The following is an 18,735-nucleotide window of genomic DNA, read 5'->3' as shown; positions in this document are numbered from 1 at the left end:
ATGCTTAGAAAATTATCTGTAAGCTGTAAATTCTGCAGCTATGAAACCATATTCTGTGCACTGATCCAAGCAAGTACCACAGATGTTATGGGTGTGCACATGAAGGCAGAGCCCGAGTCGCCTGCCATGATTATCATAAACAGGATTACTTTTGGAGCAATAACTGAATTACATGAGTGTTTAGTACTGGAAGATCTCCAGAAAACATCATTCTTAATAAAAAAGATGGACATAGAGGGCTTACAGGCCTTTGAAATTACCTCTTAAAACCATGATTACATGTGGATGCAATTCCGGTGCCTCAGACAGGAACAAACCAGGAGTGACTTCTCAGAAAACAATGGAGTTTCTCCGGTGGAAAACACTCAGGTTTGGTTTCCACTCTTGTGCAGTTTATTGTACAGATCAAACTCTCATACTGCTGCCATTCAAGGAAAGGATACATGTACCTACATGCTGATTACCTACCTGTGATTCCAGATGTGCTCTGCTTTTTTACAAATGATTATTATAAAATAATTGATATGCTCCCCAACCATACCCCTTGGGTAGGGAAGCCGATCAATGGCCCATTTCCTTCAAAAGGACAGATCAGGTGTCAGGGAGCCTTCCTGAGCAGTGAAACAAAGTAAGTTATGTTTGTAACCAATTCTAGAAATGTGGGATAGTCCAGGCTCTATCCAGTCCTTCTAAAAAAATGCCTCCATTGCTCTCTTAGGATAGTGATGATTTCCCTTTGTATAATGTTTTGAAGTCTACAGATGTTAAGTCCCAGATATGTATCATCCTAGTTTTTTATTTCTTTTGGACAAAAGAGTAAAGCCTGAATTATCAATTAAGCCGTGAATATTTAAAAGAGGAATCTGCTGTCCTTCACTTTTCTGTAGCACTGGGCTATTCTCACTTCAGAGCATGCTTCATCCAATCTGTTTTGGATGGCTTCCTTGGGAGGAGGTTACTGTTGCTTCTCTCCACTGACAGAAAAGGGAGCTGAGGGCACCCAGCTCAGATGGTGAGATCCACACTGAAAAAACATTCACAGTCATATCAATCCCACCTCAGTTGTGTGACAGCCCCTCCTGTCACAGCTCTTTGAACTTCCTTCCCATTGCCCTGCACAAGAAAGATCATCCAGCACAGAAGTCACTTTCTGCCTCCAGCTCTGGGACAGAGGGCTAAGCCCAGCATGTGCCAAGGAAGACAAGCAAAATCATTCAAGGGTCAGAAGGAGCATTAGCAGGGCCTATAAACATGCTCCCCTATCATTTCAGCTGTTCATCTAATGCTGCTGCCATGCTGCTCCTGACAGCTGGGAGAGTGCTGGGACATTGCTGGGGCCACCAGCTGACGTCTCCTTTCCCCCTGCTCTGCCTTGTTGCTGTGTTTGTGACAGAAACTTATTTGCAGTGCTGGGCTGGCAGAGGATGCTTAACTAATGTGGAGACGGGGGGCTGCCGAAGCGCTGAGGTCTGTTTGCCAGGGCTCTTAAAACAGCCCTCCCAAAGCTGAAGAAACTAATATGTGAATGATATCCTGCAGCAGACAACTCTGATAAAGATCTTTAGAACTACCAAGAAGTCCCTCTTGCCCCAGCATCTTACAGAACTGGACAGCAGACAACTTGTAAGCAGATGCAGGCTCTGAGTTTCTCAACATCAGACCCAGATTTTCAAAGATAATTATTCCCTTCCTCTTCCCAGCACACTGAGCTGTTTTAAAAACCTGTCCACTCATTGCTGTTCCCTAGTGGTGTTCTGTTTCTAACTTGATTTGTTCACTTTGATTATTTTCCTGAACTTACTAATGTCTTTTTTTGCAGTCACACACTGACTCACTGAAGGCACCAGCATCTCTTTGGCTCACAGACCAAGAGCAGGATCAGAAACTCAGGACTGTGTTCAACTACAGAAAACCACTAAATGGTGATTTTCAGCTGATATTTTCAGAGGTGGATTTTCTGGCAACACTGCTGCTTTAGGTTGCTAAGACCAGCTTCACATTCAAAATGTGTGGGAGCCTGGGAGAAGTCCATCTTACCACTAGTCTGTTGAAAATCCCATTCTAGTACCCACTTTTTTGCTGTTGCACATCCTCCTGGCCTTCTTACTGACAATCCAGTACTGGGATGGTTTGCTGCGGAGGATCTGAATTGATATAAAATGCAATGACAGTGGCTGGAAAGGAGCACTGTGAGTTAATACATTTTCTAAAGGTTATCTCCAGTCTTTCTGATTAGTTTTGTGTCTAAAATAATAAATACTGTCAGTTGTTTCCATGCATGGAAAAGAGATATCAAAACTCAGGGCTCCAGCTTATGGATTGTGTGGGAGAGCCAGAAGCTCAGCTTCCATTTAAAAGAGAAAGAAAGACAAACCCACTAAAAAGCCCCTTTTCTTCTTCCCCAGAGATCAGTGGTACAAATAGATGCTTGAGAACGAGATGTAGAAGGGGTTATTCTGAACCTGTAGAAAACTGGAAACAGCAACTTGGTGATATAAAAATCATAACCTTCAGATTTGTTGTGGTATCTATAAACCTTCAGAAAGAGAATACAGTGAAGGGAAAGGCCTGCAGCAAAAGTTTGGAACCAAAGGACTCCATGAAGGAGGAATCAGAGGCACAAACCGTGCTGATCTAAGAATCCAGGACTCATCCCACAGGTCTTCCTACATTTGGTAGGAGCAACAGGTAAGGCTTTTTCATTGTGAGTGATGGAAATGTTATATTATTTCAGGCAGATCCATTACAGCATCTTTTCAAAAGTATCATAGTATTTACTTGATTATTCATTTTATTATCTCTTGATCAATTTCAGCTGATAAAAATATAGTTCTTTTGTTTGTTTGTTTTAGACGAACTAGATCCATTACCCATCCCAGCTCTAATGTTTTAGAAGTTTCTTTCCAGAGCTGGGAGATTCACTTGTTACTGTCTGTGCTAATGCTGAAGAACTGCAACAAAAAAACTGATTGCACAGAGAAAAGGACAGGATGAAATCTGTATCCAGTATGTAATCTGCATGAGATGCAGAAGTGTCAGAGTTTTAAATACCTGCACCTTTAGATCACTGAAGCTTGATCTGTACTTTAGAGGCTTTTTGTCTGATTCACCAACAGCCTCTTGAGACCATTCAGTGCTTCAGAAGGTGTTTAGGAAACAGCCACCATTAAAAAAATAATGAACTGCTAATGTATAAGAGGTCTCTGAGACCTGGTTACTGATGTGAAATCACAAGGGAGTCACAGGACTGTAGCCTCTGATTTTATTACCCCATTGGCAACACCACCTTCCCAACCTGTGACCTGTTCTCAGTCACATGAGAGCTTCCCCAAATTAAGTACAGCTACAAGAAGTGTTGTACCTTGTGTATAACTGCAAATACCAACATTCTGAGCATGAGGATTTTAAACAGCTCTTCTTGCTATGTGGGCACTTTAATAAGACCTCAAGCAATGCTGCTGCTGAAGGGTCAGATTTCCCTTCCCTGTCAATGCCTACTTGTTCCCACTACTCCTCTTGTGATGGCGTTTAGCTTGAGCTCACAGTCTGTCAATCAGCCAAGCCACCAACTGGCTGGAAATGTACTGCTTTTGAGTGTGTGGATTAGTTGTTGGAAAAAGAAAAGAGATGCTCCAAAGAGGAAGACCATTTTTCTTCAAAGAAATGGCATTTATTATTTTTCACAATGATTTGATTTGGTTCTTAGAGAGAAATACCAGGACACTGTGATGATCCACTGCTTTTGTGTTAGTGATCCTGATTTCAGCTGGGGACTCCGAATCTCTTCTGATGTTCTCAGAAAGTGATTAGGAGACCTCACAGATGAGGTTGCCTATGGCTTCACAGGAGCTACAGCTAATTCCAGTATTGTAACCATGCTAGGAGAAGTGGATGACCTTCTTGGCAAAGGGAAGAACTGAGATCATATCCTACAAACTGATTTGTTTCCCCCCTGCCATCCTTGGATTTACCAAAATGCAGAAATTAAGAGTAGCAGATAAAGAAGTTCACTCCAACCCTCAGGCTTACAGCCTAATGCTTTAAAGGCAAACATGAAAGGGCAGCAAGCAGAAAATCAAGTGAAAGCATCTCCCTTTTAATGAACAGTCTTTCCCCAAATACTTGCACAGATAAGAGGGATATGCAGGGTGGCACAAAGAATCTATGTGTGGGGCATACAGAATTTAACTGTGACCCTGCTCCTACCCTCAATTTAATTTTGAGTGCAATAAAGAAAGAACAAACAAGCATCTATCTCCAAACATCACCTAATTCATATAAAAGGAGAAATGCATCCCTTGTAGCTGAGCCATACAGAGAGGACTTGCAAGATGAAACAGAATCACTCAAAATAACACAGAGCAATGCAAAACATGGCATTTCCAAATATGAAAGCTTTTTCACAGATACAAAGTGCTAGGAAAGTAAATGGCACACTAGACCTCTTGATTTCATCAAGACACTTGCATGTTTACAGTGAATTTTCTGACCAGTCATTGGGTAGATGGGGAAACTGAGGCCCAGGGTGGTAGTTCCACTTGTATTAACTCATGCAGTTAGTCAGTGGCAGACCCAGAGCTAGAAGGCAGAAATATCTGCATCCCTCTTCCACTCTCAGACCACTTATTGCCAGAGCCAGGTCCTGCATAAGACACTGCAAAGCTGCTGAGCAGAGAGATACATTACCAGTAAGCAAGGGAAGGATGCTCCTTCAGCGCCGGTGTCGGAAGGGCTGGCAGCTTCTTTAATTCATTCCTTACAACTTCATTGCTGAAAGAGAGTTCAAAAGGAGGATCAGGCTACAAGAAAACAACCACAATATTTGATATGACCTGACCTAGCTGGCAGGCTGCTATGGCTGTACATCTGTTCCTTCTTAACAAAAGGCACTGGGGTTTCCTTTTTCTCCTCTCTTTATTTGTTTTATGGCAGCCCAGTTACGTTTTCCCTCTATTATCAAAATTGGAGAAAAGCTCTCCCATATGGTTATACTGAAGAACTTCCTACCAATGACTGGACACAAAAGCCACCATGTCACATGTCATTGAGAAAGGTTCTACTGATATGTTCATATACAGAAAAAAACAAAGGGGAAGAGAAGAGAAAATGACAATTTCATCTGCAATAAAACACCTTTATTTAGTGCTGCAAGAAATAATGTTTGCTTTCTTAGTATCACAGGTTGTTCTTAGCCTCTTGCTCGGTGACCTGGTCTTTGCACAACTTTTTTATTGATAAGACTCCAGGTTGAATTTGTCCTGCTACACAAAGCACTCCATGGGACCAGGCAAAATCACCTTGCTCATTCTTCTCCCTGCCAGCTGGAGCAGCACCATGGCACAGCAGAGAGCAGGGAGAGCTCGTGAAATGGGAGGCAGATTCTCACAGATGAAATGAAACCGTGGGATTTTCTCCTGCAAAACCCCAAATGCCTCCCTTACCACTTTTAAACATACAAGGAATTGCATGCACATGAGAAAAAGAAAAGCCTCAAAGGCTTGGGAATGAAGGCACTGCTGCTATTAACTTTCAAAATTGTAGAAATACACAGCCAACAGGGCCAGACAGGACACCGTGGAGTGCCAAAGAATTCTTGTTTATTGGCTCACTTTATAACAGCAGGGTTTTTCTGCTTTCTTGTACCCTTTCCTTTATCCTGCCCAAAAGTGTGGCTGTCCTGGAGCTGCAGAGAGAGACACCCATTCCAGAGCTCCAGATTTCCCAGCCCACTGGCTACTCCCATGGGGCTGGTAGACAGGCAGATAGGTAGTCTTGGCCTCTCCAGCTGTAGACCAGGCATCCTAACATCTGCTAAAGACTCAAGGAGCCCTTGGATGGTTTTGTTCTTCTCTCTGGGACACTGTATGGTGGCTTGTAGAGAGGTGATACTGCTTCAGTTGTAAAAATGTCTCCATTTGCACATCCCAGCAGGAGGCTCTGCGCAAGACCAAGGTGGGTTTGTCTTAATTGCAGTCTGCAGGTTAATTGCTAGTTTGAGCCATAGGGTAAACCACCGACATAAATCCTGGAGCAGGCATTTTGGGAATGTCCACAGACAATCAATTACACAGTTCTAAAACAGGACTACAACTTCTAGTCAAGACAAATCTGTGAGGGATGCCCAAGTCTCAATTAGGTTCAAATTTTGCAGAGTGAAGATGTGTAGAACAACACTTAAAAGAAATTATTAAGGCAACCACTGCTACGTACACAGAAAACCACTCAGTAGCACCCTGTATGCCAAGCCAAAAGACTCTGAACAAAGAATGTCTGAACACCCACTCCTGCCCAAATCCCATGGTCATTTGACCATCAGAGAGCTCTTCCCTACTAAGTGCAAATGCTCAAAAACTATTCAGATTTATTCTTCCACTGTAGGTAATATCTGCACAAGTCTGAACAAGAAGCTGCTCTACTCTGTGTTATCTGCTGATCTGGCTGCTCCGTTCTGTGACTGACAGCCTAGAAAACAAGCTGTTGCTGTTTAGAGTTTTCTGGATCTGCCCAGAGCTGTCTCCTCCACAGCATGTGCATACTCAGCTCTTACTGAGGTTTTTGATATTTTTAAAGAAACTGGAAAAAAAATAGAATTCAGGACAATCAAAGCACAAGCAGCCCCTCAAAGTGGCTATTTTTTGAGGCTGGCTTCTTATAGAAGGAAGTTGAGAAATATCCAAGACTTTTCTGGGAAAACACAGAGTAATTTCCAAACAGGGACTTTCTGAGACCAGAGAGCTATCAAGTAAGACAAGATTAGTGGTGACTAATGATCTTTGAGAGTCTGGGAAAAAGCCTGAGTCAGTAATGGCTCCCATAAAAGAAAGGGCTCACACCAGTCAGCTCTGTCTTTTCTGTCAATGAGGTTCAAAGCTTGCTTGCACTGTGATAAAGCCTTTAAAAAATCAGAGAAAAAGACATTCATAGTGATGTTGTTGGATGGGATTAACATTTCTGCTCAGTACATAGAAAATATTGTAAAGGTAGTGCCTCACAGCCTCAAAGTGCCAAATGTATTTCAGGTAATCACTTCCAGGAACAAAAAGGTATTTCATTCCATGATCCATATATTCACTAAGTCTTCTGGCAAGACTCATCTCAAGACAAATTAATTTAGACTCCCAAAAGGCTGTCAAATCAAGAAAAAGGAAAAAAAATAATGACTCAGGTTGCATTTGAACCAGTGGCCATGAGGTTACTTTTCTCTTGGCTCCTTTTAAAATACCAAACCCCTCAAATTTTAAAATGTTTCCAGCAGGATCACAAGTGGTTTTGCACTTAGTACCTTTCATGCTCCTTCTAGTGAAATATCTCAGTGTGTTTATTTTATTACAGTATTTAGAAAGTGTTTGTTTAATCCGGTCACTTGTGCTGCATTTATTTTATATTCGGAAGTGTCCAGCCTCCAGGGTTGATATATACAGAAGGGTGCTTTTGGTACAGATTTGTTAATATGCAGGGGAAAGGCTCCAAACACGCTTTCTCTGTATCCCCTAGATCACTTTATTCCTGCACTATGGTGTAAATTATGATAGTTAAAGACTGAGTAACAGTATGAAAACTGAACTGGGAAAGCCATTTGCATGGATTCCTGAAAGCTGGTTAGACAGCCAGAAGTATAGCTGACTGACTGAATGATGGACCTAAAAATCAGAACTCCTAGTTCTGGTGTTACTTCTGGTACTGCGTGTTTAATGAGTCTTGTCCAAATAAATTAGTCACCACCTCTTGGTATTTTTATCTACACATGGGGGACAAAAGATCTGTCCAGCCATTTAATAAACATTTTGTGAAAAACAAGTTTTTGAAAACTGGCTGCAGTAATTTTGAGCAAGATTGCACATGCAGTTGTCTCAGGAAATCCATACATTTTCCAGCATGTGTAATAACAATGATCAGTAACAAAACAAAACTACAGGTTCAAGTTATCAACTCTTCTCAGCATGGTAATTCCTTCTGTAGAATACAAAAGGAAATGCAAAGTCTGAAATTCTCAGATTAGATGGTACTGTTTGAAGTATAGTGTTTAGGATCTTCTCCATTAGGCTGCAAGAATGCAGCCTGGGTTTTGTAACCCTTTAATACATCCTAATTGGTTAAATGTCACTTGGTTACACAGAAAGAAAAGTAAGCCTGAAACTATATTAGATTACCATCTGTCCAAACGTTGAAATTATTGTGAAATTCTGCTTAACAGGAAACTGGCTGTTAGCTTTCCTCCCTTGTTATTCTTTCATATGTTGCTGGGAGATACTTGGAATTCACTTGCAATGTCTCATACTGCTTAACTGGAAGAAATCTAGCAATGAGGAGTGGGCTGCCATGGTTCAGGGTTTTGTTTTACTCAGGGGTTTTTCTTTCCCTGCCCCAAACTGAGGGGCAAATGGTCACTATATGTTATTTGCAGCTGCTTTGACATACATACTGTTTAAGGCTGAAGAACTGGTTTACAAACATTTACAACTAACGCTGGTCTGAGTTTCCCAAAGATTTTAGGACTGGATTCTAAACCTGGAAAGATTATTGTAACAATATTACCCCCCAAAATAGCCAGGGCACTCTGTGTAGACCTAGAGATCTACATACCTGTACGATTTGTGTTCATCTAAGGATTGAAATTTGTCCTGCCCATGCTCTGCCAACCAAGTGTGACTCAGCTCCTTGCTAGAAACAAGATTAGCTTGAGCTAATAACACTTAAATCTGTCTGCAGGGTGCTTGTTTACGAGCTTCATACATGTGATTCTGTGCCTTTGAAGTCAAAATGTTTGCAGCTAATAATGAAAAGCACAGATCCAACTTAAGTGTCTTGTTCAACACGAGAATCAGCTGAACTTGATTGTCCTCAATTCAATAGTTTGTTTCAACCTAAATGGGGATTCTCTTAAATAATGTGAAAACCACTCTTCTTCAGTGCAGATGACTAGGAACTTATTAAGGAGAATAACTTTTTATTTTAAACCTCACTTCATCTAAATCCTTATCAAGTAAGAGAGAGACGAAGCCACTCCAAGCAAACACTGAAAAATACTTCTGTTAGTTGATCTAAACAGGTTCAGGAGCTCAGGGTTTCTGATGAGCTTATTTTGAAATGAAACACACATTATAAATGCAGAAGGGCTTAGAAGAATTGTTCACTATAGGTGCTAAATGGATCTATCAGGGCTATTGTGGCATCTTAGCTGAAGACAGATGAGGGCGACTTGGACTGTGTGCTCTCCAGGCTTACCAGAACTGGGAGTCACTGTGATGGCCAAGGTGGCGAGAATCAGTGGTAACAGGCTCATGCATGATGATGCCCTACCAATGGATGTAAATGTGTTTGAAATGGCACATGAACTGGGGAAAGGAAAGAGGAGTACTATGAGCACAGTGAATATTCTGAGGTATGGGTTGATTTCCAAAAAAACAGCAGTGGGAGCTGCTGTCATTGCAGATGTATCAGTTCAGAAATAGAAAACTGTTAGAGTTTCTAAGATTGATTCTGTTTTGAGCTCCCATGAGGTACAAATAGCAGACTTGCAACTGCATTCACAAGTCCTAGACTAGCTCCAGATCCTCCACATGGCTGCAGTGGGGTTTGGAGACAACCACACTCTGGCCACCATGGGCAGGTGCCAACCTGCAGCTGCAATTGTGGCAGTTTGGCTTTGACTATCCCAGCACCTGAGGTGATCAGCAGTGAGTCATGGGAAGGCTCCCATGAGGAACAGCAATTCTCCCATCACTACAAATGAGCCAGTGCTTATGTACTTTTCTGGATCAGGGCCAGAGAGAAACTTTTAGTCTCACAAGCTATAAATCTGCTGGTGGCAGCAGACAGGACAGGTGTGGGAAAGCTACAGTCTGCGTTCCAAGCATGCAACCCTTTAGAATTAAATTATTTCTTCAAAAACAAAGCAGGAGTTCAAGAGTTCAGCCTTCACACAACATAATGCTGCCATGCACAACATTTATATCTCAGCAGCAAGACATCCACAACTGCAAAGCTTCTCTGTTTCAAAGAGTAGCCACTTCTGCTTTAAACAATATTTCAGCATCAACTGACTTCAAACACTGAAGCTAACTTCATCCCTAAGAGAAATCAGAACATTTGCCTTCATCTGCAGTTCCTCTGGCTGGCCCCAGGCTTGATTTCCCAGATTTTACACTGCTGATATGACCTCAAGCTGACTTCAGTAGCACCTGGATCTCACCCAGCACATAAACTCATGTCAGTGCACATTAGAGAGGAGTTGCTGGACAGACATTCCTGCAGATACCAAGTCTTCTAGACCATTGAGGGTCAGGGTAGCATTCTTCTACCTTCATCCAAGAATAGGCTTCAAACTCCACTAACATGGCAGACAACTTTGTCAACAAAGCACATTTAAAAATTAAGATCCCTGGCAGTATCCACACATCATTATTACAACACCCCTTCTCTTCCTGACTTCAGTGTAAGTATTTCCCCTTGCACTTCAAACCACTGTGACCCACAGGTGAAAAGAACTCAGAGCTGTTTTACTGGGGCTGGTGATGGTGATGACTGCACGCTGATGTGGAGGCAGCAGTTAACACCATTGGTTGAGGTATTTTCTGTGCCCTCAGAGACGATTCCTCATTTCCTTGTAGCCTATGATAACCACTCCCTTTATTACGAGGGACATCACACAGTTTTTAGCAGATGGATGCTTTCCACTGGCTGTTTCCACTTCTGGCCTGGAAATGGATACTCAAAACACTTTCAGTGCTATCACTCAGAGGTATCCGATTCCTTTCTGTTCTGTATCTCATAGTCTGAATGTACACTTTCTGGGGTTTTTTTATCATGTCCAGGATATTCTGAGAAACATTAAATACTGTTCTTCATAGCAAAACCAGTGGAAGTTTATCACAGGTCTAGATGGCAGAACTCTGCTTGGCCCAACTCTTCTGGACTGAGCACTTGGCACTGCATTGAAAACCAGACTGAAAAGTCAAAGAGCCACATGCACTGCAGCACCCTCTAAGTAAACACTTCTGATAGCTGAGTTATGCAGTGGAACTGAAAAATGAAGCAAGACTGGCCTTGTCTTTCTGTGGTCAGATGCATGTCAAGATTTTGAAAGTTAAGTTTTTGAGAAATAAGGCAGAATTAAACTTCCTTTTAGCAAGGGTTATCTTATGTCAACTCAGATTCCATGACAGAGAGGTGATATGTGCAATGCTTGTTCCTTTTCACTGATTTGTCTCAATTTTAGCTGTCTAGAAGTCCCAGACCACCAGATGGTGGATCCTGCCTGTTACTCACAGCCTCCCATCATTACAATCTTCTCTTAGAGTATGTTGACAAAATTAAGACATCTCTTTAGGCTCAACTGGCAATTCAATCCACTGCCCATTCACACCTTGTTTTCTTCTCTGAAACTAAATTTTATGGATATGGTGGTCCTCCAGCTGAACTCATGTTCAAGTCAGCAAAATACATGGAGTATGTGAAATTTTTGGCATAGTCAGTTCTCCCAAGCTTCACACGAAGAGCTTTCATGTTTCTTACATGAGACATCAAACAACCACCTGACCTTTGGTTGCTACTTATGTGTAAATGACAGATACTGTCAACTTAAATGAAAATTCATGGGCATTTCATTAACAGTCTTCTGAAATACCAAACACAGTCACCTCTTTGAATTTCTTACAGTAAGACTAAGATTTGGCTCAAAGGATAGCGGAAGTTCAACAAAACCAATTATCTAAATTGTGATTTTGAGAACTCTGTCCAAATACGAGCTGAAATATTAATTAGTCATGAAATTTTAATGTTGCTGCTGGCTGGATCTGTGATATAACAGTGATTGTAGAGTCATTTCCTTAACAATTTCCTTTCAAAGACTAGTCTATTTCCTGAACTTCATGAGCACAAAATGAGATTTATCAATAACAAAATCACAAACAATGCTGTTTGCAAGGCATGATCTGGCCAAATACTGTGTTTGGTGGAGAAATTACCTCAGGAAATGCAATGTCTATGTTAGCCATCCACACAGAGTGGCATTGCTGACACAGGCAATCGCTACACCGCTACAACTGAGTCACGTGGCTCACACAGGGATTTTACCAGATTCATTCTCACAGCACACAATGAATGGCAAAAACTTTTAAGTTCACCTACCTTGAAAAATCTCCCTTTGCCTCCTGCAAAACAAAGAAGAAAAATAAAAAATCTATAATTAAAAATGAAAAAAAATAAAGGAAGAAAACGGCTGTTCAAAATTTTCCATTTGCAAAATTTACTTAGCAGCAATTTCCTGTTGTAATTGATTCCTCATGTATTTTTTGGAACCAGTATCTTATGTCACGTGCCATGATACATGCAGTGAGCTGGGCAGATTAACAAACAAAAGGTTTGCTTAATACAGGGCCAGATGATTCCTCATTCTGCTAGTGAATACCCAAGAAGCTCCAGGAAGTAATGTGAGTAATTACATTTTTTGGGGTCAGTGTGGATGCTACATTACTAGAAGATCTCTGATGTCTTAGTGGCCTTGCAGGCCCTGAGAGTTCAACTCCTCTGACTTTTTAAACACATATTCTTGCCATTTTCTAGTACCTAGGCTTTCAAAAAGCTTGCTCACTGTCAGCTTTCAAGGGAATGTAAGACAGGTTTTTCTAACTCCTTGATGTTTGGGGGAGTATTTAGCTCCCTTACTTATATATCTAGATATCTGTATTTATTACCATGACAGCCTGACGTTAAACAGCTGGATAATGTTCCACTTCAGTAGTTAGATTAGTACCTGAGTTTTACTGCATACCTTGCAAAACCTCAAAATCTGGTGAGTGCCCTCCTCAACAGATTTAACATGCACTTTTATTTCCCATAGACAATATGCCTTTCCTATGATTCATGCTAAAGCACCTCGTTTGCCATCAGCTACACAGAAAGCACAGTGCAACAATGTAATTTGTGCAATAAGGGAGTTTCCACTGCCAAGAGGACTGGGTTTTGCATTCAGGTCTTTTGTCTTTGCATGCATCCATCTACCCACAGAACCTGTCAGCCCACGTCCAGTGGTGTTTCAGTCCTGAGGCTGGGGTAAAGTTCAGAGCTTTGGTGGTACTTTAATTTGTTCTGGTAATAAACCAATCTGAAATCAGGCTGCAGACTAAATCACTTGAGTTCTGACAGACATTTACTATCTTCCCATTTCCCTCTGAGTGAACTGAAGGACAGACAAGCCCTTCTCTGGTTCATAGGAAGAACTCCTTGAGCATGCCATGATTATAGTTCAACACAGAGCAAGGACCAAAGGATATGCCCTGGCCTGCATAGAGATGAGCATACTAACTTTAAAACCCCAATTTTGTAGGGTATATTCTTCATACTTCAGTGCTTTGACCTAAATGCTGCAGAGAGAAGTAGAACAAAATGCAGTATGATCACATTTGTTTTTCTTGGATACTGTCACAAACGGGTTGTAGTAATTTCTGTTTACAGGCAGCAGAGGTGTGGCTTGTTTTGACTGTTTTCATTAAGTTACACATCAAACTACTACAGGAATACATGTAACATCCTGTGTTTGTGGCAAGAAACAATCCCAGCAACAAAGGCTACGGCAGGAGCTCTGGATCAGGCTGTACAATTGCTAAACACGTAAGTTATTCATTAGGATGAGCAGACAATAGATTCATAACCCCACTGCTGCTCCTCACAATGGGCCTGTTGTTTGATGTATATTCCCCCAACAGCCAATATGCAATTTCTATAATGTGCTGCTAATTGAGTCCCCCATCCTGACTCTCTTGCTCCATTTTTGTTACACAAAATGATTTTAATGAAGGTTCAAATCCCTGTGCATTAATTGCTTCTTTAACATGGCAAGTGCCCTAAAAGTGCAGTGCATTGTTATTTATTAGTGCACTCTGATGAGCAGGCTTGTCTGCTCTCATGGCTCCTCACAGCTTCATGGCTGATGGGAAAAAATTAGAACTAGACTGTAACAGAGGGGAAGGATCATCTGACAATTATGTCTGATCTGCTCCCACAGTCATGCTCCTAAAAAGAGAACTTTGACAAAACCACCTCCGTTACTCTGAAGAGATTCTTTTCTGGGAACCAAACATTTACCAAACACTGCTGTTTTTTGCTCTCTGACCCTTTTCCCTCTTCTTGAAGAGTGGAACTTTCAAAGATAGTCTTTAAGCCATTCTGCCCATGTTGGACAATAAAGCCAGTTGCATATGTAGAAACTTATGGAGCTCATCAGAGGACCAAACTGCACTGGGAAAACAAATGCAAGTAAAGTCACTGGAGAAGAACCCATTGCATATGAATTTCACCTAGGAATTTGCATTCATCATTTAGATTTTCTCTGGCTGTACATCATACCTGAGGGTCTTGGATATCTGTGTTGATGCAAATATAATACACATTTCTGTATGCAAAATAATGAGCAGTAGTATCTGCTCCCTGCATGGAAAGGTCTGGTTTGAGAGCCTTCTGTACCCATCTTGGTAGAAACAATGAAAACTGTGTAAAGACATTGAGGGAACCCCTACACTTCTATAGAGCCACTGTGGATCTAGCAAATCAAAATATTTAATGCAACATGAGGAAGTACGAAGTGAGAGAAAGTGGGTGCTTACCTGCAAGATGTATGCAGCCAGTTCAAACACCACTTCACTGTCAACCTCAATGAGTTCCTTGAAAGGAGAAGAAAACAAAAAAGAAAAAGAGAGTTGAGTTTGAGCTGTTATAAAAAGGACATACATCTCCTGGCTACTGCGTGGCAAAGTGTGGGGTTCCAGCCTTCTCCCCTGGCTTCAAAGCAGTCCCTATGCTCCTGGAGACCAAAGGGAGGGAGAGCCTGTCCACTCAGATGTAGACAAAGCCAAATGGTAAATGAAGCATAACTGGATGCGGCATGAAGGAGGAGTGAGGAGAAGGCAGATGGAAGGGTGAGGATCAGGGTAAATTTTATTTTCCTGTGTGATTTAGTGAAAGTTAGTCTAGGGAATACATTTTTTCTGCCCCAAATGTCACCCATGCTTCAAGGAAACACAGCCTTGCCTTTGGCTGACTGGAAATGCAAGAAAATGAGAAATGCAAGGAAATGAGAATTTGTCTTCACTGAGGTTTGTCAAAGGCTCCCCAGAACTCCCCTGACCCTTGCCATGGGTGAATTCAAAGGAAAAAGAGCCATATTCCTTCATGCAGGATGGGAGCTCTGGTTCTGACTCTTTCATCCTTACAAGCATGGGGATAGGGGTGGTTTGAGAATGAGCTGTGACAGCAGATCTTGTAGTAGATCTTCCCAGATCCACTCTATAGGATCCAGCCTGTGATGAAAGAAATCTTGGAGGGTTTTGCTTGAATACCATGGTCACATGAAGGACACTGATGGTCCCATCAGATCCTCTCAGAATCCTTCTGCTGTGCCTGAGATGGCAGTCACAAAACCAAGGGGTCCAGGCACTGCTCTTATTGAATGTGTGGGATGCAGACCTGGCATCAAAGATGCTTGAGATGGGATGTATGAGCATTTATCATGTGGTCAGGTCTGCTCTTCTGGAGTGTCTGGTTCCTGCTTTTGGGAAGCTAGTGGGCTTTTACTGAAATACTGTTTAGGTCTCTATTCTGCAGCTAGAACTCCTACACGGTCTCCTAATGTACATGGCCCAATGGACTGGGTCACTGTTCAACTCACTCCTGTAGTGGTTTTTCTGTTGTATTTATTTAAGCTGCTGTTTTTAATAGTTGACTTCATCTGGCAAGAAATGAGTGATCTAAATATAGATCATTGCTGTGATCCATGCTCCAGCCAAGTCATGGCCACACCTCATTTACAAGCCACAATTGCTGCATTGGCTTGTCTCTGGTAAAATCAAAAACAAAGGGAACAAAACACAGAATAAGATCCAGGTGTCCTGGGCTTTCACCAGTGCCAGCTTTTTAAAAGAAGTGATTTCTTCATCTCTTTCATAACAACTCCATGGGGAGTGAAGAGCAGCTCTGCTACAGGCGATAAACACACCTTTCCCCTTTCAGCTGAACTGCCTGACTCAGAGGCACCTGCATCCACAATGAACCTGTGCCAAGGGAAGTGACGGGTGCAAGAGGTCGATTCAGCTGCAGGCTGCATGGGCACATCCCATGCAAGAGGCGATGCAGAGTAGAACCAGAGGGCTTGGTCTTCCTCCCATCTAGATACAGCAGGCACAGCATGGACAAACCCGCCTCTGCAACCACATGTTGATGCTATGGCAAGTCTGTACTAGGAGGCGAAGTGGCCCAGAGCCCATTCTGTGGCCCCAAGGGTACATGGGGCGCAGTACAGCTCATGACTAAACACTCTTCTTCCCTCCCTCAGTCCCAGATGGGATTTCCACCACTGTGTTGCCTACTGGGAACAGGTGCACATCCTTGAACGGTGCTGAAGCAATGCCTGGGACAGAGCTTGCTGGCACATGCCAAACCCCACACCAGAACGTGCTAGTAATTAAACAGCCTGAGTGATCAAGGGACAGCGTCCGATGCCAAACATTGTCTTATTTGGTAGTATAAATGTGGCTTGGCCCTTCTGGGCAACAGCATCTTGCTGGTCCTATGTGAGGGTTTGGGTGTGTGGGTTCATGAATGTCTCATTACACAACAGAGTGGTGGAGGGGGAGTGGTAGGCACAGCTAGAGGAGTATAGCACCAACACAGAGCCAGCTGGCAACCCAAACTAAACAGGCCTCAGTTTTGTTCTTTCCCAGCTTGAGCAGCCCTGGACTACAAGGATGTTTGAGGATATCTGTCTGGAGAATCAACAGGAGAAGGTCTGAGGTCCCAGAACAGCATTAAGAACTACACTTACTTCACACACAGTATGGTCTTTCTGGGATGCAGAGGAGCCAGGGATGGAGGTATCCATGGGAAGTCCAACAAGGAAACTTTTGGTGCAACAAGGAAGCTTTCAAGGCTTGGGATGCAATACCACCTGCTAGCTGCAGAACAAGAAGCACAGGCTGTGCTTAGACACTGAATCCCCCACGACACTACATTGAGAGGATTCCTCCAGGCATGCAGGCTGGGTGCTTGCCCTGAGTCTTAGCAGACACTTTGCATCCAACTTTCAAATTCAGTGCCTTTTTTAATAGCACAGCATGGCTTACTGTGGCTGGAAGTCGAGTGGGGAAGGATCCTCATGGAAGACTGGGAATTCAGCAAGGCTATTTTAGGATAGAGATGTCAGCTTGAATGTGCAAAGTAATGGTTTCAGGAGAGGTCAGACTAAAATAGATCAACCTAGATCTGTAAGCACTTTTTCCTTTATTTCTCCCTCCCCCCGCCCCCCCTTATTATTAAGCATTCTCCAAAAAAAGAACAACAGTGTAAGCTTTTCCTGGCAATACTTCAAAAAGGAACTTTCCCCAGGAACCAAAATGTGATGCTCACTGAGCATGTTGCTGGAGAGGGCTGACTAAGCACATCTAATTGCAGCCTTGCCGGAGAGCAAAGTGCTGCGCAGCTCAGCTCAGCAGCCCTGCCGTGTTCCTAAGCACTGGAAAAAAGGCATTTTTATGGCTTCTGTTCTGCATTTTAGAAGATGGAAAGTTAGTCCCTGCATTGTAGGACATGTAGATGTCAAGTGAGGCTCCAGGTTTGGCGTAAGCTATTTGGCTTAGCAGGTCACAAACTGTGCTGAGAGCTGTAGGAAGGTGGTACAATTGCCCCCTCACTACAGCTGTCTTTCCCTACTGCTTCCTCCCTGGCAGATGGAGGTGAGTCATTGGGAATGGCCTCTGCCAGCACAGAGGGAGGTAGGAGGGATCCTCCCAGGGAATCCCAGCTGCTGAAAAACCTCTCCCAGTCCCAGCCATCCAGCCCACCTGGTTAAGTCTACACACTGCCAATCTCCACCTCAGCATGGTCTGGGGTATGTTAATATTCTGGATCCAGACTATTCATGTGTATGTTTGGCTTGTGGCATTGTAGAGATCAGCTTCATGGCTCTGTTGTGGGTACTACTCCGAGTGGAGGCTGTGCTAGGATGCCCTTATCTCTGGCACACAGAGTACCTTGCAAGGAGCTGCTCTGAGCTACAGTGCTGGTGTTTCAGTAGCCTACCAGGGAGGACTATTCCTGATAGAAAAAAACCATTTCTCAGTGCCTGGCTTCTTCCTGTACAAGGTGATCTTCAGTGCATACCCACAGACACCCTTACCCCACTCACACATACACCCAGAGACTCCTCTTGTACCACAAACTTCAAGTCTCTTGGCTTGTTCAGCCTGGAGAAGAGGAGACTGAGGGGACACCTCATGGTGGTCTGCAGCTTCCTCATGAGGGGAAGTGGAGAGGCAGGCATTGATCTCTTCGCTCCGGTGACCAGTGACAGGACCCAATAAAATACCATGAAGCTGTGTCAGGGAAAGTTAGGTGGGATATTAGGAAGAGTTTCTTCTCCCAGAGGGTGGCTGGGCACTGGAACAGGCTCCCTTGGGAAGTGGTGATGGCCAGATTTCAAGATGCATTTGGACAATGTTCTCAGGCACACGGTGCGATTTTTGGGGTTGTCTTGTGCAGAGTCAGGAGCTGGACTCGACGATCCTTGTGGGTCACTTCCAAGTCAGGATAGTCCATCTTTCCCAGGCTTTTCCTTCTCACGTATCCCCTGCCGCTCCCATCGTGCAGCTCACGACTCGGCGCCCGCGCCGCTCTATCGCCCCCTCCGGGCGACAAACCCTCGCGACATCCACTCAGCCCAGAGCGGCTTTTTAACACAACCCCCAC

At 43.1% G+C, this 18,735-nt stretch overlaps 1 protein-coding gene across 8 annotated transcripts in view; it reads right to left on the bottom strand.

Moving 5' to 3' along the window:
* Window positions 1-18,735, bottom strand: part of FRMD4A (FERM domain containing 4A) — a 371,927-nt gene that overhangs the window by 57,173 nt on the left and 296,019 nt on the right. For all 8 annotated transcript variants that reach the window (XM_071552779.1, XM_071552782.1, XM_071552780.1 and 5 more), the window contains 3 exons: window positions 14,604-14,660; window positions 12,130-12,152; window positions 4,687-4,770 (listed from right to left, as the gene is read on the bottom strand). In XM_071552779.1, the coding sequence (XP_071408880.1) occupies window positions 4,687-4,770; window positions 12,130-12,152; window positions 14,604-14,660 (164 nt within the window). The remainder of the gene's footprint in view (window positions 1-4,686; window positions 4,771-12,129; window positions 12,153-14,603; window positions 14,661-18,735) is intronic.

This window comes from Pithys albifrons, chromosome 3 (genome assembly GCF_047495875.1).
Source record: "Pithys albifrons albifrons isolate INPA30051 chromosome 3, PitAlb_v1, whole genome shotgun sequence".
In the NCBI taxonomy this organism is placed as follows: domain Eukaryota; kingdom Metazoa; phylum Chordata; class Aves; order Passeriformes; family Thamnophilidae; genus Pithys; species Pithys albifrons.
The sequence above is the reverse complement of the archived record's forward strand: the minus strand, read 5'-3'. Positions and strand labels throughout refer to the sequence as shown.